General features: G+C 36.4%; 1 protein-coding gene across 1 annotated transcript; it reads right to left on the reverse strand.

Annotated features, from left to right (window-relative positions):
* Window positions 1-1,219: 1,219 nt before the first annotated feature.
* On the reverse strand, window positions 1,220-20,081 carry LOC115430354 (kelch-like protein 41b). Its single transcript, XM_030150328.1, has 6 exons — window positions 18,848-20,081; window positions 18,247-18,404; window positions 17,141-17,248; window positions 5,010-5,195; window positions 3,444-3,590; window positions 1,220-1,580 (listed from the first exon to the last, which is right to left on the reverse strand). Exons 1-6 carry the CDS (start codon window positions 19,961-19,963, stop codon window positions 1,469-1,471), a joined length of 1,827 nt encoding a protein of 608 aa, XP_030006188.1. The 5' UTR covers window positions 19,964-20,081; the 3' UTR covers window positions 1,220-1,468.
* Window positions 20,082-22,559: the final 2,478 nt, after the last annotated feature.

A 22,559-nucleotide genomic window follows, 5' to 3' on the forward strand; every position in this document is an offset into this window, starting at 1 on the left:
TAACATAATCAATAAGGAATTGGATCAATAAGCAAAATCTCTAATGGAATCGGAATCGATTCCCATCCCTAGCCACAGAACTGTGTCAGTAGCCACTTTGAATAAGAATACGTGCAATTTTAACATTACACCTCAACTTATCATTTATATATAAGCATTTACACACAGTGTTACACAAACATTTGGTATCAGACATAATATTGTTAAAATTCTGGAGTTTGTAATTTGGAACTGAAGTAAGAATTTCTACAATATTACACCTGAACTTATTATTAACACAACTTACAGATGGCAGTGGATCTACAAATGCACTTAATATTTAGTAACAGGTAGAATATTGTTAAAATTGCACATAAATTTCTTTAGACATTTCAGGTTGTTCATATTTGTTCAGGTTATTCACATTCTGTTGCTAAAGGATAGTTTATAAATGTAAACATTTTCATTGTGTAATATTATTTTTTCACATTAAACCAAGAAGAAAATTTGGAGCCATTATTTTATAGGTTATGCTGTTATCTTACTTGAGATCATATTGGTCTGTATGTGGCCCCTGAGTTCGACTTTATAATTATAATATAATATAATATAATATAATATAATATAATCTTTATAATTTTTGCACTTCCCAAATTCATCCCGTGGGACAAATTGGAACCTTTGGTGGGCCGATTTGGTATGCGGGCCATGTGTTTGACATCCCTGTCTATTGCATGAGCATGACTTGTTTCTTTCAGTTCATCATAATGAGTCTGAAGGTTTCTGAGGTTTGGCTTTTGCTCAGAACTGCTCTGGGAATGTTTGTAAATCCCTCCAAATCAAAACCTCATCTCTACCTTACTGTAGTTTATATTTATACATTACTTTCCTCTAATGTGAACATGTGTGATCATGTGTTTGATGATGCTAAAGTAATATACGTTAATGTTTTCTCTAACCCCGCGCTCTCTATTTCTTGAACTCTCTGTGTTTCCTCAGTTAACACACACACACTGTACACTGTTTGAAATTCATTACAACCTATATTTAAATGCCACATTATTCTTACCATTAACCTCATTTCACTTCCTTGTTTATGTCAGAGTACAAAGAAGCTACAAATATACGTTTTTTGTCCCTCAGCTGCCCTCGACACGTCGATAGTCACTGATGATGCTGTTTGTTCTGTAGATGACACAGATTAGGAAAGAAAAGAAGCACAAGTTTATTTAAATGTTTATTTTACAAAAGAGCTAGAAAGGATGTAAACAGAGCTTTATGGATCAATCTAAATTGCAGCTTCTGTTTTTTTTTTATTCTTTGGGGGATGGTACAGTCTTTGAAGAGGCAGAACCAAGTGTGTACTGAAGAAATTAATGGCAAAGATCATCTTGACGTGCAGAAGATGAGATGGTTTGGAGGAAACTCGCTTAAAGAAGGGGGTTTGACATGAGGTGATGTTGGAAGGGGTGGAAAAAGAAGTGTTTGTCTACAGTTTAGGCATCCTGGCAGCGTTGAGGCGCATGGAGACACAGGAGGAGCCGGCGGCATAACGCATCTCCCTCAGCATACCGCTCCACTCCTTCTTATCTTCCTCATACCTAAGAAAAGCAAATGGGATTTTAACAAAAATCCACTCGAACAGGGGTGTCAATCACACATAATCAACAATGAAAATAATCATGAACTGCAGCCATATTTTGTTTGTATTCCAATACTGCACCCACCTTTTCATTTTTTACAGTATTACAGAAACACATCACCAACAAAAGCAAAACTGGATGCCAGCATTTAATAACTGATAAACACACCATTTATAGCAGGGGTGTCAAACCAAAAGACTGCCTGCCAAGGGTTCCAATTCGGCCCCCGGAAAAAAATTTGCAAAGTGCAAAAATTATACAGATAATACAGGGTGACCCAAAAAAACCAGGAATTTTTGAAGTGCGTATTGGCAGACATGAACAAGTGGCAGCACTGCGAGACAGTGACCTTGAGCAAGTAAACACACCCCCATTTTAGTAACCATGGATCAGTGGAACGGGCAACAGCGTGTGTTAGCCATAAAAATGTTTTATAAAACGGTGATAGTTTGACAGCTGCGCAGAGGGAGTTCCGACGTATTTACAACTTAGGACGTCATGGTGCTGTTCCATCAAAACACGCGATAAAATGTTGGATTAATAACTTTGAAGAGACTGGATCTTCCCTAAAGAAGAAACCAACAGGACGACCAAGAAGTGCTCGTACTCCACAGAACATTGATGCTGTATGCGAGTCTGTCTTAAGGAGAACACGGCGTTCAGAAATTCCCGTTTTAATTTTAAAAAAATGAAAATTCCATCATTGTTTCTTAAATGGCATTTTTTAAGGTTTCAATTACTATGAATAAAATATTTTCTTCCATCACTCTTGGGTTTTATTGGATTGTTAAAAAGTTGCCGTTTTTTTGTGTCACCCTGTATTAACAGTCAAGGGTGTTGAATTAGTTTTACTTCAGGGGCCACATACAGACCAATATGATCTCAACTAAAATAATAACATAATAACCTATAAATAATGACAAAAAAATAATGAAAAAATAATATCACATTATGCCTATAAATAATGACAACTTCAAGTTTTAGTGCAAAAAAGAAAACAAAACATTTTGAAAATATTTACATTAACAAATTATCCTTTAACAATTAAATGTGAATAACTTGAACAAATATGAACAACCTGAAATGTCTAAAGAAAATTAAGTGCAATTTTAACAATATTCTGCCCGTTAATAAATGTTATGTGCTTTTGTAGATCTTATCCGTAATGCTCATGTATAAATGAAGTTCAGGCATAAGACTGTAAACATTGCACTTATTTTTCTTAAGAAATTTTGCGGGAGTTATTTGTAAGTATCGGGATGTACCATACCTATCTCTCTCTCTTTATATCAGTCTCTCTCTCTCTCTCTCAAATGTCACTCAGTACACACTCAGTACGCACAGGCCATATGACAGCAGGCACCAATGTTAATTTACAATCTGTCAGGACTGCAGGAGTAAATGCAGTGTTCCTGTTTTTAACTTCATTTCCCATCATACAGTGTGGTACAGCGCTTCCGTGATTGTAAGGCTATTATATTCCAAAATGACTAATATCTCTGAAAATATTGGTCCTGTCAACTTGCTGATATATTTAATGTGGAGATGGGACCACTCCTCAATTGTAGGTACCAAATTGCCAGGTAAAAACGTGTCAGTTTGTTAGACTCCTGCCCACACACACACACACACACACACACACACACACACACAGATGCTCTGAGACCTTCCAATATTATGACATAGATTTTACTGGCCCACTTGAGATCAAACTGGGCTGAATGTGGCCCATGAGTTTGATGTCCCTGCACTAGAACAATAACATTTCAATGAGCTCTTTCCCAAAACCTCCCAGCCTTGCCAAGTTTCCCCAAGACTTACTGCCAGACGTCGGTGACCTCTGTGGGAGCTACCTCTTTGTTCTCCATCTGAATCATCGCAAAGCCACCCACGGCGTACAGCGAGCCACCGTTGCTCACCAGGTTGACGGAGCTTCTCTCCTGGGGGAACTCCGTGAAAGGCTCCCACCTGAGGAGAAGCAGCGTTCAGATAAGGTCACGTGCTAGATGAATCGTCCAAACGCGGGTTGCAGTTAACCCTTAAAGATCCAAAAAGCCACCAGCAAACAAAAGCATCTACTGATCTAAAATTAGGGATGGGAATCATTAAGAATTTCACGATTCCGATTCCATTATCGATATTGCTTATCGATCCGATTCCTTATCGATTCTCTTATTGATTCTCTTTGGGTGAGGGAATAAAAGAGTACAAAAAGGTGTGTTTGTATTAACTGTCTTTTATATTTCCATCTCTGCACAGAAAATATAACATATACAGTATGTACAAATAATAATAACAGATGATGTCGGGCCCGGTCCGGGGAGGGGGGGGTACAGTGAAAGTGAAACTAAAGACGCTTTACTAATTCCTCTATTGCCGCATTTCTACTACATGGAACCAGTTCGACTCGGCTCGGCTTGTCTCCCGTTGTTGTGCACCTCATTTCATTTCCCTTAATACCTCCCGAACCGGCCCAGCGTTCACTCTGCCGCTACATTCACAAGCGCCGCTAAGTAGAGTATCAAATACGTGACATTCCTGTAAATGATTCACATGCTGTGGACAAATGTTTGAGGATACTGGAGGGATTCCACCCTTTTGTAGACATGGAAGCTTTGACAGTGTTCCCAGTAAGTGGACCTGGTGTCGTCTGTTTAGACCGTTTCTGCCTCAACGCCATGTTGGCTACGTTCTGACCAAAACAATGCAGCGTACGTGTGACATCATCGCACATGCACAACGAAGGTGGAATCGATAAGCAGAATCGTTAAGCAGGCAGGCAAACAATTCCAAGGAATCGAGCTACTGGGAATCAGTTTTCAAAAAGAATCAGTTCTTGATTCCCATCCCTATCTAAAATGTTTAATTCTTGTTGATTCAATAATTCTATTAATCCATGTAAATAATTGATGTAAAATGCAGTCTGCCATCTTTTCATGGTAATAAGATATGACCCATTTGGACGTTCAGAGGCTCCATAGTGAACGTGGAAACACCATCATCTTCTTCAACATTAATTCACCAGTAAAGCCTATGGAGTTTGATCAATGACATGGGATGGAGACACATGGTTTATCTTCAGTTAATGATATATTTTGATGAAAAAGGCTATTTTTCTTTAGTTTTCTCTGTTTTTTTTTATAAAATAACCATCAACTTCAATCAGAGCTTTCAGGGTCATTGACATGATTGGTGAATTAAATATAGGAAAATGCATGATTTTGACTGAAAAAAGTAAAATACAGAGTATAATATTATAATAAATGGTAATTAATCACTTAAAGAAACTGCCACAAAAATAAAACTGGGACTTGATGGGTTAAAGTCTACAGTGAGATGGATGTGGTTGCATTTGTTTTGAATTCAAGCAAGAAATTTGGGTCGTACTTGTTTGTTGTGAAGTCATAGGCTTCACATGTGGCAGTGAGACCCTCCTCGTTCACACCACCGGCTACCACAATCTTTCCGTTGTGAATGACGGCTCCAAACATGGCTCTGGGTGTCTTCATGGCTGCCAGCTCCCTCCACTCTGACTGCTTGTGGTTGTAAGTGAACATCTTGTTCAGGGCTTTGCTATGGAAACAACAGCAAATAACAATGAGAGGTTATTAACCCTTTAACCTCTGACATGTCTGTGGTGAGCGTTGTGCATGTATGATTTTTTTTTTTAAGTATTCATAAAAATTCTACTGTTTGCTCAATAAGAAAATTTTCAAAAATGTGCTGATAGAATAGACCATGTGCTTTCCAGAGTCATCTGAGCATGCTCAGTACACCTGCTGTCTATGTAATGAAGGGCAAAACACAGAGAAGTGACAGAGAATGACTCACTATCACTATGAACGTAGACCGTTTGGGCTTTTTTTTTTTTTTTTTTTTTTTTTTACAGTTTTCTTTGTCATTTTTTGTTGTGATTTTTCTTTCTTTCTTTCTATTTTTTTCTTTTTTTTTTTTTAACTGTGTTTTTAACGAGTTTTGACCATGTAACTGCTTTTTGGAGTTCAACCAGGTGCCAAAAAGCAGCTGAACTGATTTAGAAAAAAAAGAGCCCCAAAACAAAAACTACAGCGCCAACATTCAAATAGTTGTTGTTGTTCAGTGTGTTACAGTTCAGAGTTCATGTTAAACATCTTAAATCTCTTATTGACGTATGTTAGGGGCTACAGGGTTTAACCATAAAGACCCACACAGCCACTGGCAATCAAAATCATCTCTTGCTGTAAAATGTCTAATATCTGTTGACCCACTAATCCTATCAATACATGTCAATAATTGGTGTACACTGTAAGCCTAGATAAGTAGAGTTTACTCAAAAAATTTGAGGCAAGTGATTGCACTTTAATGATTTGAGTAATGATCGACTAATCAATTGGTTGAAGTAGGTTCAACTTTAATGCTGAAAGTATTGAACTTAAACTATTAAGCAGAAAACACTAAAAGACAAATTATTTGTACTTTAAATCTGTTGTAAAATCAACCCCACTATCCAACCATTCAACTCAGCATTGTAGGTTACACTGACTAATTTTCTCAATTGCAGCCAGATTAATTTAATAATGATTTAACAACTTTTTTTTTAAAGATAATTAAACTCAAAATCATATTCCTGATCAAAATGATTATGAAATAATTTAACTTAATATATTGTATTATGAATGGAAGGTAGCTCAATGTCATTTGCCAATACAGTAAGTACTTTTAATTTGACAAGACAATAAAATTCTAGTCTGAAATGAACAGGAAAGCCATTGTTCTTCCTCTGGCTCTGACTCATGGTGCAGCTCTACAAAAATACAAAAACAAACACAAAAAGGCCAATAAACACTGCCATACACACATTAAATCCAAATTAACACTAACACCACAACCCTGCTGAACCCCTGCACAGAAAAATAACACATTTTCAACAACATGCCCAATACCCACAATGCAATGCGAATATAAAAAGGTGTGGTCATGACTAAAACTTAGTGATTTAATTCCATTCAGCTTAAACTTTTTTGTACTTTCAACTATGTCTACAAATTAGTAGAATATACTGAACATTTTATAGTAACATCATAAAACTTAAATCATTTAAGTGCATTGTAATTAAAGCATTTTAGTAAATACAAATTCCGGGCTTACAGTGTAAAATGCAGTTTGTCATCTTTTCATGGTCGTCATGAGCCTTTGGATGTTCAGAGGCTCCGTAGTTACCATGGAAACATTGTCATCCTCTACAACGTTGATTCACCAGTAAAACCCATGGAATTTGATAAGCGTCAGCGGTTATAGACACTTGTTTTTTGATTCAGTTACTGATATCGTGCTGAAAAAGCCACTTTTTTCAGTTCGTTCTGTTTCTGATAGAATAACCCTCAACTACGATCTGAGCTTTTATGAAAATCTACAAGCTCAATTTATATGTGAGGATAACATTGTAATAAATGGTGATAAATCATTTAAAAAAAAGGATAAACGGAGAGAAAAATTCATTTTAGAACTTGCCACAAAGGTTTCACTGGGTCTTTATGGGTTAACGTTACGTCAAACGTTACATGAAACACAGAAACAGCAGAATTAATAATAAAAAAAAGCTTATTGAGAGAGAAAGTAATTTTCCTCTAAAGATATTTCACAATAAACACATGAAGGTGGTGATTTCCACAGTCAACATTTATCTTAATCATTTCTATCCTTAATAATTACAACAGCGGTACATTTCAGCGTGAAGCCTTCATCAGAACCACGGTGGGTTTTCTTTTTAAAGGACACATCATCCAATCAGCAATCAGCAGGAAGGCAATTACAGCTGTCGGAAGCAAGAAAGGATCTGTGCAACCAAATCACTAAACAGTAAACAAGGTGTTAAGAATAAAAAAGGAAGGAAATGCAACAGCACAAAACAAATAGAAAAGCTTGAGTGTTCTACAGTTTTTACTATGCTTTCAGTGGTAATTTGTGTTCCTACAGTAAAAGAACACAAAAGACGGATTGGTTAAGATTGTCAGTAAACATAATGTCAGCCTCATAACATAACTACCTAAGTCATATACTATGTGGACAAAAGTATTGGGACACGTTGAATTCAGGTGTTTCTTTTCTACCAGGGATTTGGGATGAAAAACAACAATGACAAATGTCACAAAATAGTTTTATATTGTGATAAATATCCTTGCATTGGTTGGTTTTGTTTAACCCTTTCATGCATAGGCCACTATGGTGGACAGTTCTTCTCCGGCTGGTCTCTTGTATATTAATGGGTTTTGATGTTTTAGTTCCATATCAGCCAACACAGTGAACCCTTACGCACCATCCCATACACTGACATTTATACCATTACTGTAACTGTGCTGTTCTTGACAAACCTGATCTGCACTAACATGTTTAAGTGTAAATCAATTGTTATTTGTTAGACAAGAAGGTTTTTTTTGCATATTATCTGCATGAAGTGAGTAATTACTAGCATTAGAATATGTTCAAATGTGAGAAGACATCAGATTAGCAGCATTAAAAATGTTTTTATTTCATTGTTTTCATATGACTTTCTGATATTGGGTTTTAAACATACGTTTCTTTACTTCAAAAATTAAATGCATGGATATTTTTGTAACTCCATAGGAAAAAAAAACTCGATCGCTTTGTTTTTTTCATGCCTAAGGAGGAATAAAAACACTGAAGAAAAAAATCTTGACTAAGGTTCTCACAATTCATGCATGAAAGGGTTAAATTGTTATCTTTGCTTCCAAAATGCCTCAGAGATGGTTTTTACTTAATTTCTCTCAACACTGATTTCTTTGTTTTGTTAGTTTTTTGTATTCATGCCTATGATTTTAAATATTATAACTCTAAATTTCTAAAAATGTTCATGCTCTGACTCAGTAATAGTTTTCTACCACAACTAACCATCTACTTTCTTCACATCTCGCTTAGGAAAAAAAAAAAAAAAAAACTCCCATTAAACCTTGGGCAAACAATTGATGTTTATAAACTGTATGGACAAAAATATTGGGACACATCATGACTAAAGCTAGAAGATGTCCTGTTCATGCTGATTTGACATATAAACATCAGTGTTGATAATCAATATGATAATTATCACAATATAAACCTAAATTATGGTATTTGTCATTATTGGTTTATAGCCCAGACTCTTGTTAGAAAAGAAACACCTAAATTCAATGTGTCCCAATACTTTTGTCCCTATAGTGTACGATTTAGGCAGTTATACTATAAGGCTACAGATAAGTAAACAGTTGTGTATTTTTCCAGTGATTTCAGTTTTTATTCATGATTCTAAAAAGTGAGATGTTTTTATTTTTTACCCCACACAAATTATATAGCCTTGAATATATTAATAGTTAAAATAATGTATGATAATGGTTTTGTAATGTCTAAATATATTTACTATATGGACAAAAGAACTGGGACACACTGAATGCAAGTGTTTCATTGTGAACAGAAGGCTGGGCTGCAAAACCATAATAATTTTATCAAACATTTCTTTTTATTATTGTCATCTGCACAAAAGAAGGTATTTATTGTTGAACATCTGCAAGGAAACACTCAAAAAGGTATTTGAATGTCCAGAAAAATCAAGATGGAACTGATGCTTGAATGCTGTCAACACCATCTGACTATAGAAAGAGAAATGATGCTTCTTCTCAGTATCCCATGGGAAAATTTATGCTATGTTAATATGCAAAATAGCATTGTTTGCATCTTTGAGGGCTAAAAAAAGAGTTTCCCTGCATAAAATAGTACATCTAATTTTCATCAGTCTCTATTTTTGTCTTTTCCTTATGTGCTTTTCATGCTTCCACATGAGCCAAAGTATTAAATGTTTGTTCTAAATCCATTCAAGGTGAAATTTCAGTAAGTTCTTGACAGAATTTCTTCACTTAGACTCAAGGATGAACTAACAAAAGTCACAATGAACACAGATGAGAGATAATTCAAGAATTCACATGCTAATTGTGATCAAATTTAACAAATAAAATGATGACATTAAAGCTAATGCTAATGCATCAGAGCTACACCTCCATTGTATTTAACTGATTAAAAAAAAAAAAATTTAAAAAAAGACAGCAGTTCTGTCCATTTGCTACTACATTCTTTGATGAGATTTAATACCCAAAAGGTCAGCCTCAATTGGACTTTGTAATGTTCGGCAAAAACACTTTTCTGGCTGTTATTCAATGCCTCTGTTAAAAACTGGAGGAGATAAAGCACTCAAGTCATTACCTTTTATTATACACAAAGTCTTCATCACATTTTAGATGATTTTTTTCCTGTTAGAGGCTCATATTCAACCTGACCATGTACAACATCTTTTTAAGTATCCTGTTGTTTGTCCTGTTGCTTTTTGTCGTTGCGAGTGTAATTTAGAAAAAAAGTCACTGTTGTGATATGCATTAGATCACAGGTGTCAAACATGTGGCCCGGGGGCCAAAACCGGCCCGCCAAAGTTTCTAATCCGGCCCGTGAGATGAATGTGCAAAATGCAAGTTAGGGCATCAAACTCAAAAAAAAAAAAAAAATCATAATAACCTATAAATAATGACAACACCATTTTTTCCCTTTGATTTAGTGCAAAAAAAAAAACATTAAATTATGAAAATGTTTACATTAACAAACTATCCTTTCACAATAAAATGTGAATAGTCTGAACAAATATGAACAACCTGAAATGTCTAAAGAGAATTCAGTGCAATTTTAACAATATTCTGCCTGTTACTAAATGTTTTGTGTCTTTGTAGATCTGATCTGTAATGCATATATATACAGGGTGGGGAAGCAAAATTTACAATGAACATTTAGTTGTTTTTTCTCAGCAGGCACTACGTCAATTGTTTTGAAACCAAACATATATTGATGTCATAATCATACCTAACACTATTATCCATACCTTTTCAGAAACTTTTGCCCATAGGAGTAATCAGGAAAGCAAACGTCAAAGAGTGTGTGATTTGCTGAATGCACTCGTCACACCAAAGGAGATTTCAAAAATAGTTGGAGTGTCCATAAAGACTGTTTATAATGGAAAGAAGAGAATGACTATGAGCAAAACTATTATGAGAAAGTCTGGAAGATACTATTAAAGAAGAATGGGAGAAGTTGTCACCCGAATATTTGAGGAACACTTGCGCAAGTTTCAGGAAGTGTGTGAAGGCAGTTATTGAGAAAGAAGGAGGACACATGGAATAAAAACATTTTCTATTATGTCAATTTTCTTGTGGCAAATAAATTCTTATGACTTTCAATAAACTAATTGGTCATACACTGTCTTTCAATCCCTGCCTCAAAATATTGTAAATTTTGCTTCCCCACCCTGTAAATGATAAGTCGAGGCATAATATTGATAAAATTGCACTTATATTTCTTAACAGATTGCATTTTTTCAGGTTATTCACATCCTTTTTGTTTGGATAGTTTGTAAATGTAAATATTGGCATAACTGAATGTTATTTTTTGCACTAAAACAATTTGGAGTTGTCATTTAATGGCTATCATACTATTATTTTACTGGTCCGGCCCACTTCAGATTAAATTGGGCTGAATGTGGCCCCCGGAAGGACATGAGTTTGACACCCCTGCATTAGATGCTTTACTGTAATATGTCAATACATGTGGTTTATTGGATTGGTTCACACTGTTGGTAAACATATTAAAAAGCAGTGTATTTTTCAAGTGATTTCAATTTTTATTCACAGTTCTAAAAAGTGAGATGTTTAGTTAGTTGTTTAGTTGGACCCCAGAAATTGCAAAATTTATTCAATAATGTTTCTTTGTCTCTTGATGACTGTGTTGTTCTTGGCAGAGACAAGATGAAAAACCTTGGTGTCATATCTGACCAGACACTTGCTTTTGATAAGCGTATCAAGGAGGTGACTCGAATATCATTTTTTCATCTTCGAAGGATCGCTAAGATCAGGCCAATCCTGAGTGGCAAAGATGCTGAAGTCCTCATTCGCGCTTTCATAACATCTCGTTTGGACTATTGTAATGCTCTTCTCTCAGGATTACCCAAAAAAAGTTTTAGAGTCCTGCAGATGGTGCAAAATGCTGCAGCTCGGGTTCTGACTGGAGCTGGGAAATATGATCATATTACCCCAGTGCTGGCCTCTCTGCACTGGCTTCCATGTCAGGTTCGTGCTGATTTTAAGGTGCTTTTATTGACTTATAAAATTTTAAATGGAGCGGCATCTTCTTACTTAACGGAGCTGGTTAGACTGTATGCACCTTCTCGTGCTCTTCGCTCACAAGGATCTGGCCTCCTGACTTAGCCTAAAGTCAGGAAGAAGACTGTTGGTGAGCGAGCCTTTTCTTTCCGTGCACCAACACTTTGGAACAGTCTTCCTCTGGACATAAGGCAGGCATGTTCTGTGGAGGTTTTTAAAGCAAAGCTCAAGACTCACTTGTTTACTCTGTGTTTTATGTCTTGATTTGTTTTTACTGTTAATGTTTTTAGTTTTTATGTTTTATTGTGATTGATTTTATATCTGTACAGCACTTTGATTGAAAGCGCTCTACAAATAAAAGTATTATTATTACCTCCGCCAAGGAGGTTATGTTTTTGCCAGGGTTTGTTTGTTTGTTTGTTTGTCTGTTTGTTTGTTTGTTTGTCTGTCCGTTAGTGTGCAACATAACTCAAAAAGTTATGGACAGATTTGGATGAAATTTTCAGGGTTTGTTGGAAATGGGATGAGGAAGAAATGATTAAATTTTGGTGGTGATCGGGGGGGGCACTGATCAGCCTTAGCGGAGGTCTGCGCTCTCCAAGTGCTTCTAGTTATTATTATTATTATTATTATTATTATTATTATTATTATTATTATTATTATTATTATTATTATAGTTTTTTACCCCACACAAATCATATATCCTTGAACATAAAAATAGCTCAAAAAACTTAAAGCAACACAACAGACTTTTTCAGCCTCCGAACTATATTTTCAAGGTCATTTTGGTGGTACGACAAGTCACAATAGGTTCAACTACACTTTCGTCATCACTCCAGAGTGTCTGTATCGCCTGCATTGGCATTATGCAACTTCTGTTTTCGGGTATGAATTAAAAAGAACACAAAAAGAACTAAAAAATTTGACTGCTTTACGGCATATGACACACACCCCCCCCCTCAACTTTCAGAAGACGAGGCAGGAAAACAAAGTTATGATTGAAGGACAGTTATAAATAGGCTAACGGTCATGAGTGAAGCAGCAAGAAAATTAAAGAGGGTAAGGGTGTTGTCCGAAGAGGCAAAGAAAAGGAAGTGTGAGAGCGATAAAATAAAACTAGGGTGAATATTGGCCCAGCTGAAAGAGGAGGAGGGATGCCCCACCGATGGAGACCTGACGGTAGTACTGTTGGACTAGTAAGTATAAAGCTTAGTATGTTTCAGACTAATGTCAACTGAATTTACAACATTACAAATTGATCTTTGATTTTCTATATTAAAATATGAATATGATGACGACGCAAACAGCATTGTATTACCATAAAAGTACGTTTTCACAATGAGCAATCAGTTATAGGCTGTTATATAGTACAATGGTGTATTAGGGCCATATAAGAATATAAAAACACTGGTCACTACAAGAATAAAGTCATAAAAATATTGCGATAAAACCCATAATTTTATGAGAATAACGTCGAATACGAAAAGAGTCATAATTATACGAGAATAAAGTCGTAATATGATGAAAATAATGTCATCATATTTAGAGAATAAAGCCATAATATTATGAGAATAAAGTTGTACCCACTTGTTACATAATGGAGAACTTTGAACATTTTGTGAGGTTTAGGGATGTAACGATTACTGGTATAATGATAAACCGCGGTAAAATTGCAGACGGTTAGTATTACCGTTTAAATTCTAATTATCGTGATAACCGTGTTTGATTACCACACCTTTCCGGAGAAAATGCCTATGCAAAGATCTGCTTTTATGTCAAATATTTGAGTATAGTTTTAATTTATTATAATTTTAATTTTATAGACGTAATATTTGGAACCAATATTCACTTTTAAAGTCTTTGAAAAGGTTCGTTAAGCATCTTTGTGTTATTTATGCAATAAAGTATATACATTTTCAAATCGGATTTTATGTATTTTTTGCGTTTTCTGGCCTTTTACGTTGATATAGTAGGTTAAAGTGAAAAAAAAAAAATAGGCAGTTGATATAAAAGAAGTTGTGCTGAAAAAAAAAGATAGCAAACATGGGTATAGTAAACATTTTTGTATATAGTTTATAAAAAAAGTACCGAAAAACGGTCAAAATAGGCTCAAACCACTAAGGGTTAATATTTGAATATTTCTGCCAACAGAAAGTACCAATTATTTTATTTGTTTTTTTGTTGCTTTTTTAATAATACAACTTGGTTAAACTATTTCAGTGTGTTTAAGTACTTTTTGAACATTTTGAGCACAATTTCAACAATACCGTGATAATAATGATAACCGTGATAATTTTGGTCACAATAACCATGATATGAAATTTTCATATCGTTACATCCCTCGTGAGGTTATAGTTTCATTTGGGGTTTATGCATGACAAAATACTGACCCTATCAGCCCAGCCCACCATCAACACATTAGCAATAGTCTAAGGACTTTGAGGCGAGTTTGCACATGTTTGGATTTGTGTTGTCGTAAGAACCGAGTGGATTTGGAGCAAATTGCTTTTTTTATGGAAGAGGAACTGACAGTGAGTTTTTAAATTACATGGTTATGGTTTTACTCTCAAAATATTACGACTTTATTCTCATAGTGACAAGTGTTTTTATTTTTCTTATGTGGCCCTCATATGCCGTTGTAATACAGATTTCTTCATTTTGTCTTTTTTTTTTTTTTTGGTTCTGACACTTTTAAAAATGAAACAATAACGTTTGTATAAAATGCTGTAAGGCTACTTTACCTTGGCCTGAAGACATGGTTGAATGCACATTAACTGTCATGCCTCAGGAAGTTTTCCGGCATCAACAGCTTGTCAACTAATGCGAAAATATTATCGAGATACAGATTTTACGACAGTTGTTACAGACAATACCGTTTCTTGACTTTTGAAAGACCCTGCGAGCAAAAGTTCCTTTGTGTTGCTTTAAATTCTATGGAGTTATTAATAATTATGTTTAATGCAATGTCTGCATACCCTATATGGACAAAAATATTGGGACACAGTGAATGCAGGTGTTTCATTGTTAACAGGAGGCTGGGCTGTAAAACCATAATGGTAAATGCCATAATAAAAAACATCAAAACCCATAAATATAGAACAGTTCTGAATAACTGTCCACTGTAGTGACCACTATGCATGAAAGGGTTAATGGGTTAATTGGTTGAGCTAAATTGCCCATTTTGTGACTGGTTGTTTGTCTCACTATATATGTCAGTGTGTACGTGTCCCTGCGACCCTCTCGGAGATAAAGTTCATGAGATGAATAAAGGAAAAAAAATGTTGTAGAAGATGAATTAACACGTCCAAAACTGTTTTAACCGAGTAGCAGGTGCTTTTGTTGTCATACCAAAATGAAAATTGGCATCCCATACACTGACATTCATACCATTACTGTAACTTTGCCTGTTCTTGATAAAATTTGGGATAAATCAAATTTTTGTCAAACATTTTTTTAATCATTATCATCTGCACAAAGAATTCTTTTTTCATTCTGTTTTACATGTTCTACCTCTTGACTTCTTAAATATTTGTAATGTAACTAGCTAGTAACCATGTGGTTTTCTCAACTCTCTCTTAGGAAGGAAACATATATTTAACAAATTAACAACAAAAGATGTGAACATTTTTATCCTGGTGAGACTACAAGATTCAGGTGTGATGTGTCCCAGTATTTTCGTCCACATGTTGTACGTCCGTGTTTTCTTTTTTCTTCCTTCCTTTTCTTGTCGAAGCAGCTGAAACTGGGAGCAGGAGGAACACACCTGTTCCCTCTCAGCGCTGACCACAGTTCTTGCAACAGCTGATTGATAACTGAATATAATGCTGCCTTCATGTGCTGTCGGGAAGATGATCCTTTCCAGTTTTGTATTCGAAATAAGCAGTGTGTTGTGTTCAAGTGCTTTTGTTGTCATAGCAAAATGAAAATTGGCAGACACACAATTTATCGTGAGCTGCTACTCGGTTAAAACAGTTTTGGACGTGTTAATTCATCTGCTACAACAATTTTTTTCATTTATTCATCTCATGAACTTTATCTCCGAGAGGGTCGCAGGGACACGTACACACTGACAGACAAACAACCAGTCACAAAATGGGCAATTTAGCTCAACCAATTAACCTATTAACCCTTTCATGCATAGTGGTCACTACAGTAGACAGTTATTCAGAACTGTTGTATATTTATGGGTTTTGATGTTTTAGTTCCGTATTAGCCACCCAGTGGACACTAATGCATCATCCCATACACTGACATTCATACCATTACTGTAACTTTGCCTGTTCTTGATCAACCTGATCTGCTCTAACATGTTTAAGTGTAAATCAGTTAATTGTTAGACTTTTTTTTGTTTCTTTTTTTGAATATTATCTCCATGAAGTGAGTAATAACTAGCATTAGAATATGTTAAAATGTGAGAAAACATCAGATTAGCAGCATTAAAAAGGCTTTTATTTCATTGTTTTCATATCACTTTCTGATATTGGGATTTAAACACGTGTGTAATTACTTCAAAAATATAATACACGGACAATTTTGTAACTCAATGAAAAAAAAAACAAAAAAAAACCAAAACTCGATTGCATTGTTTTTTTCATGCCCAAGGAGGAATAAAAACACTCAAGGAAAAAAATTTTGACTAAGGTATTCAAAATTCATGCATGAAAGGGTTAATGCATGTCTTTGGAAGCCAGAGTACCCAGAGAGAACCCGCACACACGGGGAGAACATGCAAACTCCACTGTTTTATACCACATATGCACAAAATCATTAGCTAACAGCAGCAGAATATTAATAAAAGCAATATTTATCATGCGTGATTATTTATTTGTCCATCATTTTGAAAAGGTCAAGGTTATTTTTACCTCACACCTCGGTATATAAATTTTTTTTTCCCAGGTCTCCCGTAGAAAATACGAGGTGGTGTTCATGTGCAATTTTTGAGTTCATAAGTAGCATTTCCCATAATTGCCACAGCATATGAAGGCAGTATTAGACACAATGTTTTATGGTAACATTTGCAGGATGTTTGAGATTTGGTCTGTTGTTTCATGATGTAAAATTTATCTATTCTGTTACGCAGGTACAGCTCTGTATACTGACTCCTTCTGGTGGAGGAATATGATCTGACACTTTGTTATTAGCGAAGCAATGAAAGCTGCACAGGATCAAATCTCCCATTATCATAAGATATTAGACAGTTCTGGGCTCTCGCACTGTAATTGTTTTCTGATGTCCCGTGCAGCCCTGCAGTCTGGCAGGATGATAGACCGCAAACAGCTGCAGCTCGCAGCATAGGGTCACACACACACACACACACACACACACACACTGACACACACAGGCTCATTAACTCACTTGTCATCTGTCTTTCCTCCAATGCAGTACACCAGGCCTTTGTGGGACACGACAGCATGGCCATGAATCTTCAGAGGAAGCTTTTTGGTCTCACTCCACCTCATTTTCCTAAAGGACAGACATTTTAAGTTAAACTTTTAATTAAAAAAATTAGTCTGTGAATGTTATTTTGACAGAGTGATTCCAGGGTTTTTGACAGCGACAGAAAATGGGGACATTTCTCTGGCACTGAAACATGACTCTGCTGTTTTCACTGAAAATATGAAAATTTAAGATTCAAGTCAAAAAAACGTGGAACACTTCAATGGTGAGCCTGTTTACAAGATCATGAGTTCTCAGATTATTCAAGTGATCATGTAAACAGGATAATCTGATATGTTTTTATCCGATAACAGCGGTAATCTGATTATGAGAAATCAGATTAACACATCTGGATTTCCCCCCCGATACTCTGAGGTCTTCCTGCATGTATACAGGTTCATCTGATTTATTTCATTCTTTTATGTCTGTGCATGTGTAAACACAAATAAAATCATAGGGAATGGAAGTTACGTAGCCAAAACATGAGTGGAAGACAATAACAGGAAGTTTAAGTCTACCATCACTACCTTTGTATGCACTCTGAAAGAAATCCAATAACGGACTGGAGTGTCCAAATCAGGGTTTGTTGATTATCGCATTTCTTAAGTGTATGTAAATATGCTAGATCTAATTATTACTCTCAGTTATCGGACTTTTATGGTCATGGAAACAGGCTCATTATCTCAATTTAAGAATACTGAGTTGATCTTAATTGTGCTTTTTTATTTTATTTTTTTCTTGTAATATACAAAACCTGCCTTTTCCCCAATTTATTTCCTTATTTTACCTTCACACAAGACAAATTGATTATATATTTTTTATCCTTTAGCAGGGCGTTTTGACAAAAATAGCTCCTTATAAATAGCTAAAAAAACCCACACATGGTTAATGCCTCATTTTTTTGTTTTTTGCAGAGAGCAATTCCATTGCATTTCCTGTGGTTAATTATCACCTGAAACTCTTGCTCAGAGACAGAGTGAGAAACAAAGGAAGAAGATGGGGCACAAAGTAATAACACCACTCACTCCACATCGTAGCACATGACACTATCCAGTGACTCGTTGCTTTGGAGGTCTTTTCCTGCTACAGCAAAAAGCATGTTCTCGCTCTCGCCCATGTTGAAGAGGCATCTTGGAGACGGCATAGGCGGCAGGGCGACCCAGTCAGATATAAGTGGGTCCATCTGCAAAAAAAAAAAAACAACAACAAAAAAGATGTTCATTAAAAACAAAGCAGCTGTATGTCCTTATAAAAAAGAGGATGGGTCTTCAGAATGCACTGGATCATATCCACATATTGATTATACTGTAAAATACACATACTCAAGGCCTTTATCACTTCATTCATGTCTATGTTGCTCAGATCTGATGGGCAACCTGGGAAACATAATCCATGCATTGATCACAGAGGGGAAAACTGTGTCTCATTTATTCTTGTGGTTACATACTGAAAAATTTATATGAATTTCTGTCTCATTTTTCAATCTTGCGGTCTGATCTCTATTACACTGAAGGTCAAAAAGAGGTAAAGTGCAGTTTTACCATTAATCACAAGCTTTTAAGACACAGTGTTATTATGGTTTTATTTTCAGCCCATGTTGTAAATAAAGGAAAAAGAATAACTTACTACGTAGAAGTAACACTGCAGGGGTAGATCTTTGTTTTCCTCATCCACAAACAGTCCACCGATGATGTAGAGCTGGTTCTTCTGTGATGTCAGGCTCACGTGGTTTCGTGGCACCTGCTCCGACATGGCCGCCAGGAAGCATTCGTTCTCGTTGACGTCATACGCCACAGCGGCCGTGTCATTGATCATCAAGATGAAGTCGCGTGCGTACATGCCAAATCTGCGGTTGTCATTGAGGAAGCCAGGGAATGGGCTGTCCTCCTCCTCTTCGCCTCCTTCCGTGCTGGCCCCCTCCTCCCCTTCCTTCTTCTTGGGTTTCTCTGGAAGTTTCCCCTTGAAGGCATCCTTGATGATCTGGATCGTCTTCTGCAGCTCTGGGTCAGCTTTGATGATATCATCGGTTTCCACTCTGTCTTTGAAGTACTTCTCTGGGAGCAGGCGGAAGCGGATGCAGCTGAAAGCATCTTTCAGGACTTTGACGCGCTTCTCCTTGTCATGGCGGACCCAAGCCATGACGGCCTCAAACACTAATTCCTCCTTCTCCACGTTCAGCGTGTCTCCGCCGATGACAGCGAAAAGTTCATGGGGCGCAAGTTGGAGGAACTCCTCATCCTTGTAGAGGAGCTCAAAGCGGTCAGCGATGTAGTTTCGTGCAGCCACGGCCAGCCTTGGACAGCTGAGGACCAGGCCCATCCTGAAAATGGCCATGCAGTTGGCCATGGACAGCTTCTTCTGAAGGTAGTTGACACAAACAGTGAAGACAGAGGGGATCTGGAACCGGTTTGCCACAGCGATTATATCCTGTACATTGTCATCTGTGAGGTCAATTTCTGCGGAGTAAAGGTACTGGATGATCATATCCAGGATTGAAGGGTTAACATCTTCCAGGATGACTTCTTTGGTGTTCTCCACCTCCTTCCCGTCCTCTGTGAAGAAGATCTCCCTGAAGTAAGGGCTGCAGGCGGCCATGATGAGCCGGTGGCAGGGGAAGCTGCGGTCGCCTACCTTCAGGGTACAGTCCACAAACTTGTTCTCGTTCAGCAGCTCCTTCAGCCCGTCCTGGAGCAGGGTGCTCTGGAACAAACGCAACTCCTCCTTGATGGCGTTGGGGTCCATGGCGTATCAGGAGGGGATATGGCAAACCAGGGGGAAATCTGTGGAGAGAGGCAGGAGACAGCGGCCACAGGTCTTTTTGGCAGTCCGTCCTGGCTGGAAAAGGCAGAGCAGAGAAAAGGTTCCCGGTGTGAAGACCCTGCAATTTAATCCTGTCCCATTCTAAATTTAGCTCCCCCCCGCCCGCTTGTTCCATCTCCCGTGGAATCTGACTGGGCCGAATCACAGCGCAGGCCTCGGCTCCAGCAGCAGCTGCTGTCACAGACTGAAAGAAGCAACTGGCTCAGGCCGGGGATATGCCACCATGATTCAGCTCACAAAGTGTCATGTGGCCCGGCTAGCAGTGGAGACAATGCTGTCAAAGCCCCTGAATAGCTTGGCTCATGCTGAATGTATTACTGGGAGGGGATTTAAAGCAGAAAATATTTATTCTCTTTGCTTCAGACAGACCATCCTTTGATTTATTCATATAATCTATTTATTTATTCATGTTCTCAATTACTAGAGCTAATCCAGGATGTTCATTAGACCTCATGCTTATGCACTTTGTGGAATCACAGAAGGATTTGTGATACATTTACCTCATTAATACGTTCCATCATGATACACTGAATCATGAAAATATATACGTAAAAAAGCAAAAAGCCAACACTAATTCACTGAATTTGATAATAACTCCATGACTTTTTGACACTTACAACTAGCTGTGATCAGTCCACACTTAATTTCACAACATCATCTGTATAGTAATATATGGATCCTACATGTGGATTTTCACATTTCACACTTTTCTCATATGATGTTCAGCCAATCATGCTTGTTGTGATGATGGATGTGACTCGAGTACAGGTGACATTTACCATTCATCAAGTTCCCTTTACTTTAATCTTTACAATACAATAAATGTATCCAATCAGATTAAATTAGTCTAAGTTAAGAAAAAGATTCCAGCTTCTTAAATCTGAATATTTCTTGGTTTCTTTTCTTTATGAGAGTAAAGTGAAAATCTTTGGGTTTGGGCCAAATAAGACACCCAAAGTCATCCTCTTGGGCTTTGTGGAATGCTGATCAGTGTTTGTTTTATGTTATTTTATAAACCAAACAATTAATCAGTCAATCAACGAATTGTTTAACAGTGAAAATATATTAGTTGCTGTGGTCATGACTCTAGTATGATATTTATCTTTTACATTTTAATGTTTTACTATGCGACATGTGTTACTTATTATATATACTTTATTTCCCATCATTTAGCTTTTATTTACTTTTTATTTATTTTTTTAGAAATTGTGAAAAAAGCCTAAATTCAATCAGTACTTACCAAAATATAATGAAAGAACAGATGAAGTCAAATATAATTTACAAAGTGACTGGATCTCAAGCAAGAACTACTTGTACAAATGTGTTCTTAAATGCATCATATGAGTGTGAGTTTAAATGTGAGTTTAAATGTGAGTTAATTTTCATTTTCTTTCAGGTTTGAGCACAATTTATGAGTCTAGACCTGTTTTAGTAATTGTGTGAAATTATTTTATTGTAATTCTAACCTAAGTTTTCACTTATTCTTGTATATTTCTTTACTGTTTTTAAGCAATTGTGTGCTTAAAAAAAACCTTTATTAACATTCTGTTTGACACAGCTGGCTGCACAGGTGATCATGTTTATGGGCATCATTCACACCGTTTTCTGGATGCAAAGAATCGGTGCTTAAAAAGTAGGAGAAAGTTTGGGACAAGAATGTGGAAATGTCTTTGCATGTGGTCCAATGAGTATTTAGAGTTTCAATATTGTGTAAAACCATTTGATTCTAGTTTGTGTTGCAGCGATCATTGCACTTTTCATATTTTTCATTGCATTCAGTTATGTTTTTAATGCTAGTTTCAGGTTTATGTTAGTTTTACTGTATTTAACCACTGCAGAAGTAAATATGGAGGAAATGTTGTGATTCTGTCTGTGAAAGTGTCTTGTCTGTTGTTGTTGGTCTATCCTGTCCTTATGTCTACTGTAGGTGTCATGTATATATAGTCTCTGTTTTATTTATTGCCACTGCCTCTTGAGCCAACTGCATCGAAATTTCATTTTTAACCCTTTCATGCACTTTCTACCCCAGTGGACAGTTCTTCTCCAGCTGCTCTCTTGTATATTAATGGGTTTTGCTGTTTTAGTTCCATATCAGCCAACACAGTGGATGCTTAAGCACCATCCCATACACTGTAATTCAGATCACTACTGTAACTTTACTGTTCTTGATAAACCTGATCTGCAGTAACATGTTTGAGTGTAAATCAATTGTTATTTGTTAGACAAGAAGGTGTTTTTTTTGCATATTATCTCCATGAAGTGAGTAATTACTAGCATTAGAATATGTTAAAATGTGAGAAGACATCAGATTAGCAGCATTAAAAATGTTTTTATTTCATTGTTTTCATATCACTTTCTGATATTGGGTTTTAAGCACATGTTTCTTTACTTCAAAAATTAAATGCATGGATATTTTTGTGACTCCACAGAAAAAAAAACCTTGATCGCATTGTTTTTTCCATGGCTAAACACTGAAGAAAAAAATCTTGACTAAGGTTCTCATAATTCGTGCATGAAA

The sequence above is a fragment of the Sphaeramia orbicularis genome, chromosome 2, assembly GCF_902148855.1.
Source record: "Sphaeramia orbicularis chromosome 2, fSphaOr1.1, whole genome shotgun sequence".
Taxonomy (NCBI): Eukaryota; Metazoa; Chordata; class Actinopteri; order Kurtiformes; family Apogonidae; genus Sphaeramia; species Sphaeramia orbicularis.

What these genes read in the sequence shown, in the direction of transcription:
- LOC115430354 (XM_030150328.1), bottom strand. Translation starts at nt 19,963, where the DNA reads ATGGACCCCAACGCCATCAAGGAGGAGTTGCGTTTGTTCCAGAGCACC. An exon ending in TGCAGTGTTACTTCTACGTA is followed by an intron (nt 18,405 to 18,847) that starts GTAAGTTATTCT and finishes TTTTTTTTGCAG; the next exon opens with ATGGACCCACTTATATCTGA. An exon ending in TATGACTTCACAACAAACAA is followed by an intron (nt 3,591 to 5,009) that starts GTACGACCCAAA and finishes GCTTCTCCTCAG; the next exon opens with GTGGGAGCCTTTCACGGAGT.